This window comes from Semicossyphus pulcher, unplaced genomic scaffold (genome assembly GCF_022749685.1).
Source record: "Semicossyphus pulcher isolate SPU_LCO1_2020_fin unplaced genomic scaffold, fSemPul1.0.p SCAF_20, whole genome shotgun sequence".
NCBI classification, from domain to species: Eukaryota; Metazoa; Chordata; class Actinopteri; order Labriformes; family Labridae; genus Semicossyphus; species Semicossyphus pulcher.
This window is the reverse complement of record NW_027211694.1, coordinates 6,785,235-6,795,476: the sequence shown is the minus strand read 5'-3', so window position 1 is coordinate 6,795,476 and position 10,242 is coordinate 6,785,235. Positions and strand designations below refer to the sequence as shown.

The window sequence follows — 10,242 nt, the reverse complement described above, 5'->3', positions numbered from 1 at the left end:
ATTCTTACCAAATTTATAAAAAAACGGCATTTCATGGGTTGGAAATGGCTCAAACACGGCTCCCACTGTTTTAAATCAGCCCTGGACCTTGCCAGCCGATTGCGACGTATTATTTATTTATATATTTTTAATAAACTTTATTGAACAGATAAAGCCGATGGTGACGTAGAGACAACCATTTGGGACAAAATTACATCATGAAATTTATTTAAAAAAAAAAAAAAAAGTTAACGCCCGTCAATCAACGCGCGGTCAGCGCATGCGCACTTGCATTGCCTCGGCTCCGAACGCTCAGGCTTGAGGCAATAGTGGGGCTGGAGCCAACGGCTTGAACTGATAGGGCTCGGCACCACCACTGTCGTCCACTACACTAAGATGCTCTACAGGGAACTCTGGAGGGGACAAGTCCTCCACCTCTAAAGAGCCCTCTGTGGCATATGTGTCACCCGCCCCCCTCCCACTTTGAGCATTTTACAAAATTGTGCAGTAGGTGGAGTTACACTTTAAGCATCTGCATATTCTTTCAACAGACAATGCATCGCATGAAAAATATTTTCTTTATTACAATCTTTTCCACTCATACCTGTTAGTAGAAAGGTGTGTTTCTGTGTTATTATACAGTGCAACATGGTGTTGAAATCAAAGTTGAACATTTCAATGCATAGTTTCCAAAGTCCATCGTCAATTATGCAAAATCATCTTTTCAGGGCATGCCCCTCTAGAGTGTCCACAATCCTGCACGAGCAGAATATGAGAGGAAGATCACTTAATTTTTCAAAACAACATTTTAAGAATACATATTTTTTTTACCCTTAAATTGTTCACCGGCACTATAGTTATTTCCCTTTTGATCCCACTGAACCTGAATAATGAGTCCATCAGATAACTTCTCAGTCATAATAAATCATTAGAAAATTACTAATGCAACAAATCTTAAAGAACAAAATGAACCACTCACCGATACAGAAAACATGTGTTGTTTGGGTGAAGAAACTTGATGCGTGAACAGTAAAAAGAAACAATCCAGTAGTGTATTATTACTGTTGATGCAAGTGGTGTGAGATTTCAGTGGAAAAACAAAAAAACATACAAAGCTGTTTTAAATATTCACAAGTTTTAACAGTAATTACAACAGAAATATTTAAGGCGTCTTCAGTTGAATTCTGTACAATCACAAAAAAATTAACAATTAGCCCTTCAGGGAGAAGAACAGAGAAAGCAGAACAAGTCTTGTGTTAATGCTTCATCAGTCGACGGCGCTCTAAAGGCCGGAGGTGTGGCGTTCTTTATTTTTATTTTCCAGGACTGCAGGATGAGATGAGTGACAGAGAATAAAAATATTAATAGAAAACGTTTATAGGAGAAGCCGTATAGAAAACCTGTCGTCGTTTTCAGCACTAACACAGACTGTTAACCCTCCACGTAGCGCGTTGACACCCTGCCAATCCACATTGCAAACTTCATTGGAAATTATGAGGTTTTAAAGGTCATTTTAAAATCTGGATTTTCGAGGCCCTGATTCGTGTCAGATTGAGTCACATTCATTTAATAAATAAAAACAAAAGATTAAGAAAAATATTAACAGGTTCACCTTATAGTTTGGGCATTTATCAAAGACTTTGCAGCTTTAATTGTCGTATATTTATGTTTCTTAAATATATGACAATCCTACAGGTGAGATTAAAGCAGATGAAAATGCTTTGATATTTGCCCAAGCTATAAAAAAACCTGTTAAAAGAAGTATTTTGGTATTTGAGTTGAATAAGCAGGATAACGTTAAACCCTAACCTTTATTTTTTAGTTTTAATTACATCTTTTTCCCCATTCAACAGATCCATGCTTTTCAAAACTTTTTGATGTCCTTTTTTTTGGTTTGTAGTGTCGAGTTGGTTTTTGTTTTCCATCTGATGGGAGAGGCAGTTTTACTCAGAAGTGGTCACTTTGTCAAGGCTGCAGTGGCTCGGGCTCGAGGGTCTCCCCTCGCCGTCGTCTGCTTTCAGGAGCGGGGAGAGATCAGCGTCTCCCCCCGCCTCCTCCCGCCGGGCAATCCGTCAGTCTCGGTGGACGCTGCTCGGCGGCGTGATGCTGAAGACTTGTATGCGCAGGTGGGAGGCGATCTGCAGGCACACGCCTGTACAGTAGCGTACGAGGTCCACGAGAGAGAAGACCTAAAGAGAGAGAGGGAGAGTGGATCAAACATCAAGTCCATAAATGGTGATGTTTAATTAATGAATGTGAGCGATGGAAAGCAGCAGTAAGAACATGGAGTAATCTGAAACTGTGCTGGTATAAAGAAAGTTCAGCTCAGTGTGCAGGCTGCTGTGAATGCCAGGTTTCTAGGGCTGCACCTAACGATTCTTTTTTTATTGATTAATTTGAAGATTATTCGATTAATTTAACATCTCATTGAAGGTTTTTTTTTTTACATAAACATAGATGAATTTAATCTCTCTATATCATAGCAACCCCCCCTCTATTGAAAGATCAAGTTTGAGTTTTTCCCAAGTGGACCTGAACGCATCCTCTCCTCGTCTCTCATTGTAACTTGTGTGAAGCGCATATTGAGTGAGCAAGTATGATAGAGAGAGCGACAGAGTGACAGTAAATACGAGCGGAGCAGAGACAAAGTTAAACTTCATTCATTCAAAACGCTTGAGGCTCAAGCTAGCGCTCCCCAGAAAGCGGCGCCCTACGAGACCGCCAGCAATGAGTGACAAGATCCTTTCCTGCTCACACATAACTTTACTGTGTTCCAGCTGTTAACTCAGCCCTGTTGTTTTTGCGACGCATCAATGCCCTTCAGGTTTCAGACAGTTTTTCTACACGCTGCACTTTGAGACGTCACAAAGAAGAAAGCGGGCTTGTAGGGGCGGGGTTTCTTAAAGGGACAGAGCCGTTTGAGGCAGAGGGCCTGCACAGAGCAGCAGTGTAAGAGTTTTTTAACTGTAAACTATACTAAGCTACTCCACAGGTATCACAGAGTGAAATATGAAGCTTGAAATTAGCATAATACCCCCCTGCAGCAATTTTATTGTGACCAACCATCTAACTAACCACTTTATAACCAATTCAATTTTAGGGTATTTTACTCAAAAAGTAAAGTTACAATTATCAGATATTGAGAACTTCCCCTTGTGTCCTTATTACACCTTTTCCCACGCGTCTCGACAGCAGGTCTATTCGTTTTATTGCTGCAGATAAACCCTCGTTTGTCGCTACATATCAAAGCTGAGACTCATTGAATCCTGATGAGAAGGGAAGATAACGCGTGTCACAGATGTCAAAGGAGGGTTTACTTGAAGTCATCTCAAGTCTCAAAGGAAAAGTGAACTGAACCTTGCACTGCAGGTGTCAGAGCTCAGAGTCCCACGCACAGAACTGAAACCATCTGTGTAAATGTGCAGAGACTCAACCTGTTCATCCTGTTAGTCCTCAAAACTCCCCTGTCCTGCAGGTTTTTACAAGTTTCCCACACACCTTTTCTAGCTCATATGAGAATCAAGTGTGCAAAGAAAAGAATAGATGGAGTTTATTATTATTTTTGGTTGAACCCTAGTTTTTTCTGTATTATTTTTCAGCAGCCTTAAAAAAAACTTTAGCTGCTGTTAGTAGGCTGAGTCATGGGTGCAGCCCCCTGGAGCATTGATGTAAAGTTTATATAACACTGCAGTAACCAAACAGATACGCATGCAAGGCTAAAATATCCTGGCTTATATTCCACTATCTTCCACTATATTTTGACCCCAATACACTTCTCTCCATTTAAAGGCCTTCAAATTCATAGAAATATAATATTGTATTTTTAGAGTATCCCTTTCAAAAAGAAGGAATTGTTAATGCTGCTGTAACTGTGTCAAACTCTCACCATGGCGATCCAGAGGACTATGTACTCATCGATGAAGCTGTTGAAGTACTGGTTGAGGAAGAGGAGGCCGGGGCCCACGAAGGCTGTGTCGGCGAGGTGCAGCTCACTCTTTGTCATGTGTGCGACCTACAGAAATACACACAGGGAAAATACATCACTTAATTATTACATTATGCAGTAAATTACTTGATTTAAAGGAACAATCTCGAAGATTTTCATGCAAATAAATGACAGTTAAGTCTCTATCTATCGCCGAATGAGATAACACAATGGTGATTGAGCCTATGGCCCACTGATGAAAGCCTTTGCATTTGCAGTATTACAGACTCGGCGTCTGCTACCAGTTAGTGACGCGTTTTCCATCAGCCAGCAGTGGTTGGTCTGCCAGAGAGGGTAGGCAAAAGCTAAGTGGCTGCTTTTCCGCTCTCTGCAAGTGTTGCGAGTAAACAGTAATCTACAATGGCTGAACAAACAAAGAAAAGATGGATGACTACAGATACAACTTCAAAAGTAAGTGAAAATCCAAAGAAAAAGAAACAAACTCGACGCTCAGATGAAGGCAAACAGTCTGAAAAGGAAAGCGACCGTCAGCGAGGAAAATCAAGAGTTACAACCAGAGCCAACCGTGGACGTCACACATGCAGCACTGTCTGGATATCTGGGAAGTGTGCTCCCGCAATTACTGTTTATCACCATAGGTGTCGCCAAAGAGAACAAAACTGAGATCTTCGAGATTTTCACTTTAAACAAAAAGCATGAAATCAAACCCTGTTTTTCATACTATTTATTGTCAGAATGTATTTGTTTGTATGAGTAATGTCTTTTATTCTGAAATTATCTGTGTATCAAGTTGAGTCTGCCAATCCCTGCTAGATCAAGGGGTCTTTCACATTAGTGACCCGGGTCTGGATCCGAGTACACTTCACCCCTCAGTCCAGTTCGTTTGATTAGTTTGAACACTGTGTACCGTACTCGGGCACAGTTCGTTGATCCGTACCCGAGTCCACTTGAAAATGTGGTCTCCAGTACGGTTCATGATCAGGTGTGAAAGCTACTGTATCAAACTACGGAAGTGGACTGCTAACATGGAACATCTCCTCCGAAATCTGCGTATGCACACAACATCGGCAATCTCTTCCTCTGAACTGCACAGCCATGGCTGATACCGGATGAATGTAGACGAGAGGGTCGTTCTTGAGATTTTCTCCAAAATATGAATAATAGTAGGCATAGTGAGAAGGTTGGCTCCATTGTATGTGCTTAAGATCATGCGATTAGCACGCTTTTCTACACTGGAACAACAACAACATAAACAATGTTACGTAGTTGATGATACTCTTCTTCTTCTCCTTGTTTTTGCATTACCGCCACCTTCTGCTTCGGAGTCCTACTGCAAGTGTACTCGGGTACAGAACAAAATTATTAATGTGAAAGCTGACTGGCGGGGGAGAGGGGGGGGGGGCAACTATACTCAGGCACGGCCCCAAGCAGTCGTATCTAATGTGAAAACGCCCCAAAAATTCCTTTAACGTGCAGAAGGGATTCCAAGAAAACAATGCGGTATGTGGTTTGTAATGTTTGGCATTAAGTGCAAAGCAGTTACTGGAACTTCAACGTGTTTTTCTCAGAAGTTGGCATCCAGTGCAGCAATCTGTCATCAAAAGTTTGGCAGCATTGTAAACGGTTACACCACAAAGTCGCTGCTCAACAGGTCTTTGCAGTACTAAAAAACTTCACTTCCTGCTATTGGATAACCACAGGTGTTAGAAACCATGATGATTTAAGACTTAATAAACGTACCACCAGCTTGTTGGAGATCTTGGAGATGACCATGCCGAAGGCGAGCAGGTACAGGCAGGGGTGGTTCTCAAACAGGAGGCTGGACGACTTCTTGAAAATGATGAAGGCCAGCGTGAGAAAGAGGCCGACGTGCAAACCAGGACTCAACACACTGGTGTCCTGCACAGAGAGAAAGGTGATAAGCATGCTACATGATATATAATCAGCTATGAAAATCTCTTTCTATAGTGTGAATGTGTGCGTTGACTTACAGCGACAGTGGAGCCGTTTTTTCCGACCCCTCCATTTAAAATGACATGGAAGTAGTTGTAGCAGGAGAAGAGAGCCCCTCCGATGATGCCAATGATTGGGAAGATGTACAGCGTCACTCCAATGATGGGCAACTACGGAAACACATGAAGGTCAAAATATGGTGAAGACACAACGCATTCTCCTCATAAAGAGGTGCTTATAATAAAGCTGCAGGCATGCCGAGCGAGATGGGAGGGCGAAGCAAAAAAATAAAATAAAACAATGAGCGTGACATCATCAGCTTTTTGAGCCAGATCATGTCCAATAGATGACCTGTTGCCGTGGCGTTAGCTACCCATATTTACCTTCTCACTTCTCTCATGTGATGTTAAGTGAAGCCTCCAAAGGCAGCACAGAGTAAAAGTAAAACACAAAGTCTATGAAAGACTAGAAGGACGACTAAAACTAGGAACTGATTAGATAAATCGTTGTGTGTAAAAGAAAAACTAGTGGAGTAAACACTCAGGGTGAAATGAAAGTGTTTCCTGTGTGTTCAGTATCTGAACATAATTTATTATTCTTAGTTACCCTGGTTTGCCACAAGGTGACGCCTCCAAAAGCCGACATCACATACATGATCATGATGGCGAACTGCACCTCTGTCACGTCAATCCTGCAAGGAAAATAACAAGTAACAGTGAGAAAATTAATTAATATGAAACTATATGACACTTGACAGGGATAGAACAACACTGTATTATTATTGGCTTCTGAACACGTGACTTACAGGCCGAAGCGGAGCGTCCCGGACACGTAGGTCTGCCAGTGTGCGCAGAAGAACAAAAACATCCCAATGAAACCGCAGAAGAACATCCAGTCTGGGTATCTTCCTATTCCACATGAAATGCATGTTCCAATGGCAACAAAGACTGCAGGAAGAAAGACAAACAAACAGTGAATAAGTGCAAATATTAAAAACAGAAGAGAACACGGGTTAGGTTTTTTTATTGGGGGGTAAAGTCACCTGTTGAGACGGCATCACAGCCGTGGTCGAAGAGCTCCCCGAGCGGAGAGCTGCTGTTGGTCCTCCTCGCCTGCTTCCCATCGATGGCGTCAAGAGACTGGTACATGAAGAGGCCCAGAGCGCTCATGATGAAGGCCCATGATGGAGCCTGCAGGGCCGGGGAGGAAGAGAGAGACTTCATTTAGAGACTCGGTTTAACAGTAAGTCTACTTTGTTTAACCAAAACCTGAATCAATAATCTCAAATCAAAGAAAATAATCAGCCACTGTGGGGGCCAGTAGAAGCCATGCGGTAGGGTAGGTAGTATCGGCTTTGTCAATACTTGGAGCTTGCATGAACAGAGCCCTGGTCTGTTGAAGTTGGCAATGCTGCTTGGGTTGCGTTGGCAGGTTAGGTTAGATTCAAGATTCAAGATGTGTATTAAAGAGTGTATACACATTGTTATTTTACTACGAACCAGATCCCTGCAGATCCTTGCTCCTTTGTTTGTTTGCTCACTCCCTTATTTGACCATGTTTGTTTGTTTTTGTTGCATAATTTAAATATTTATATATGAAGATATAGCGGTTGGTGGATGTTAAAAATGTTTCTATGTTGTAATTGGAAACCACTTACACCGTCTATATGTGTGCACTCTAAGTAAAGAGAAGAAGGGATTCCTGCTGACTGCAGTGACTCAGTTCCTCTTACTAGGGTGGAGGTTAGAGACCATCTGGACGCTCCAGCCGGCCAACACTGTGTGTTTACCACTACAATGTGTGTGTGTGGGGTGTCCTTGTGAGACAAAGATGGTCTTGTGTTTCCAAAAAGATCAAGAATCCCATGCTGTCCTAAATGTTCAGTGACCCTGTTGTGTTTTCTTCCAAAGTCTGAGGCCTAAATGCCTCATGGACTGGTGGGGACAGAGTTCGCCTGTTTGGGGTTATCTCAGAGGTCACTTTAGGCAGAACTTGCAGGAATTCCTCCAGGAAGTGTTTGTTTGCATAAGCATAAGACTGTCATGCCTACAGTGCATAAAGAAGTGTGGACACAGGCCAGTTTTGCCTTATTCGCTGCTAAATAATTAATCAGGGAAAGTGAAATGCCTTTGCACTCGTGGAATTTGACAGTAACAGCATGGTGCATGGACTGTGGACTTCGTTGCAAGGCTCTGATAGCTGGGTTGAACAAAGGTGCAATATGATAAACGCACACACCTATGCATATCCTGCAGGATCACAGTGAACCTGGTGGCATGAATTAACCGGAGCAAAGGTCAACTGTTGGTTTCAGGACCTATTAGTGTATTTGAGATAGAGAGTTTTCCCGCGTATGTACCATAGACTATATTAGAGGACGATCTTCAGCCAGTTATGAAGCTTAATTTGTTATTTTTAAGACAGTAAAAGTTAAAGCCTTGTAAATTATATTAATTCAGTAGCATTAACTTACTCTCTAATAGTAAATTAAACAAAAGCAGCATCATTTCCCATCAAATTGCTCTATTTTACAGTCAACAACAATGCATCACGTGAGCTTTGGCGCACAAAAACTTGTCAAAGCTGTCAACTTTCCAAAAACACACACGAAAGACCACATGACGGACAGAGGGAAAGATGCCACGCGTAATCCGATTAAAAATTCTGACAATTTAGAGCGTCCTCGCTTGTATGAGGGGATGTCAGCAAAACACTTAGTGGTATATTATCTTTCCAGGATCCGTAGGACACAGTATTTAATTCGGCATGTAATGTTATGTATTACTAAACAAATACTTCAATAAAACGTCATCTTTCAGACATCATTCGCAGGATATTGCCTGAACCTCCTTCTCCCAAAATAAACCACCGTGGGCGTTCTGGAGCTTGAACATGACCCCATTAATGAAGAGCAAATATTAATAAAATAGGAGTAGCTCTGATGTAAAAATGTGCCGAATTAACAAGAAGACTCTGCTGATTCAAGAAATGTATAATATTGTGGATGTTGAGGAATGGAAAGTTGACACAGGTGGCTACACAACTTAACTTACGCAATTTATGAATGGAGGTTTCGCATTCTTTCCATACCAGCAAAGGGGCACGTAATAGGGGCTAGCCTGTGTGTAGAAACTTTGGCCAAGGTCGCTTTACTCACCTCCTCTGTTGCCGTAGGACAATAATACACAAGCACCATCGTGGAGATAATATTGACCATCAGTCCAACAATAGTCAGGGTGTTTGGTGCGATCCATGTCGGGATTTGTTGGATGAGCCAGTTCCAGTAGATTTGACACGGTGGCTCAAACAGGGATCGACCAGAGGCGCTGTATTTATGCTCCTCCAGCCGCTTGAGTTGAGCGGGTGACAGCGGCTCTGGCCACAGGAAATGTGGCATTGTGTTTCTGCCTAGTCACTCCTCAAATTCCCGTCACAAACTTCCCAATACTCCCAGGTAGTGGTTCAAACGGGGCTATCTTCTCTCCGACAACTCCAAAAAATAGCAGCTCATTTGGCATTTATAGCTAGGCGACTAGACGAGGCCATTTTCACAGCGGAACCATGAGTTGTCGATAGTCTGTACGTTTCTGATCGAGTCGCGTCTCGGCAGGAAGCGACGGCCCGGAAGGGAATGATAAAGCGGTGCACCGGGAAGTTTAAACGAAAAATGTACACATATGGCAACAACTCCAGGTAATATAAACCATAAAATGCTGTATTACAGTATTTAAAGTGTAGTGTGGTCACTTAGAGCCAAATATAGCAGCGGAAACACGGTAATTTCCCGGCATTTAAAGTTAATTTCGTCAGTTAGTACATAAAAAATACGAAAATAAAACAAGTTAGCAAACACGAGAAATTCAAGCTAATTCCATACAAATTTTAATGGCCGTAAGTTTTTAATTAAAGTACAAAAAAAATTCAATTATTTATATCTGAATTTCGCTCATGTAGTAAAGTTTGTTCAGGGACGTAGTGTGATATGAAGGGCGTGGTGAGTCCCTCCTGAAACCCCCTCTAAAAATTGTCACCAGTCACCTCTAATTTTGGATTTTTTAGTTTTATATTATTTGACTAGCTTTATTTTATTTTTTGTATGGATATATTTTCTGTAAATTGAATATCCTGAAATATAAGTCAGAGTGCTGTTTCAAAGCCTCATCTTCACTTCTTGGTGAAGGCGTATTGTATCTTAGTTTATTGATTTATTAACCTAAAATTTGCCAAATTATACTGAAATAAGCCAACAAAATACCTAGTATATGTATTTATCTGTTTTATGTGAGCTATCGCCTTATTCCCAGAATAAATTATGACTTTTAGCAAAAACCCACAATAAATAAAGAAGATAATTTGTGAATTTA

At 41.5% G+C, this 10,242-nt stretch overlaps 1 protein-coding gene across 1 annotated transcript; it reads right to left on the bottom strand.

Annotated features, from left to right (window-relative positions):
• Positions 1-543: 543 nt before the first annotated feature.
• Positions 544-9,460, bottom strand: chpt1 (choline phosphotransferase 1). Its single transcript, XM_069670876.1, has 8 exons — positions 9,036-9,460; positions 6,921-7,068; positions 6,684-6,825; positions 6,485-6,569; positions 5,917-6,048; positions 5,666-5,824; positions 3,866-3,991; positions 544-2,168 (listed from the first exon to the last, which is right to left on the bottom strand). Exons 1-8 carry the CDS (start codon positions 9,273-9,275, stop codon positions 2,052-2,054), a joined length of 1,149 nt encoding a protein of 382 aa, XP_069526977.1. The 5' UTR covers positions 9,276-9,460; the 3' UTR covers positions 544-2,051.
• Positions 9,461-10,242: the final 782 nt, after the last annotated feature.

Excerpts from the sequence above, each read along its gene's own strand:
- chpt1 (XM_069670876.1), bottom strand. The coding sequence starts at position 9,275 with ATGCCACATTTCCTGTGGCCAGAGCCGCTGTCACCCGCTCAACTCAAG. Across the intron at positions 6,826-6,920 it reads CTGTGATGCCGTCTCAACAG|TCTTTGTTGCCATTGGAACA; the intron begins GTGACTTTACCC and ends TTCTTCCTGCAG. Across the intron at positions 2,169-3,865 it reads TAGTCCTCTGGATCGCCATG|GTCTTCTCTCTCGTGGACCT; the intron begins GTGAGAGTTTGA and ends CTCTCTCTTTAG.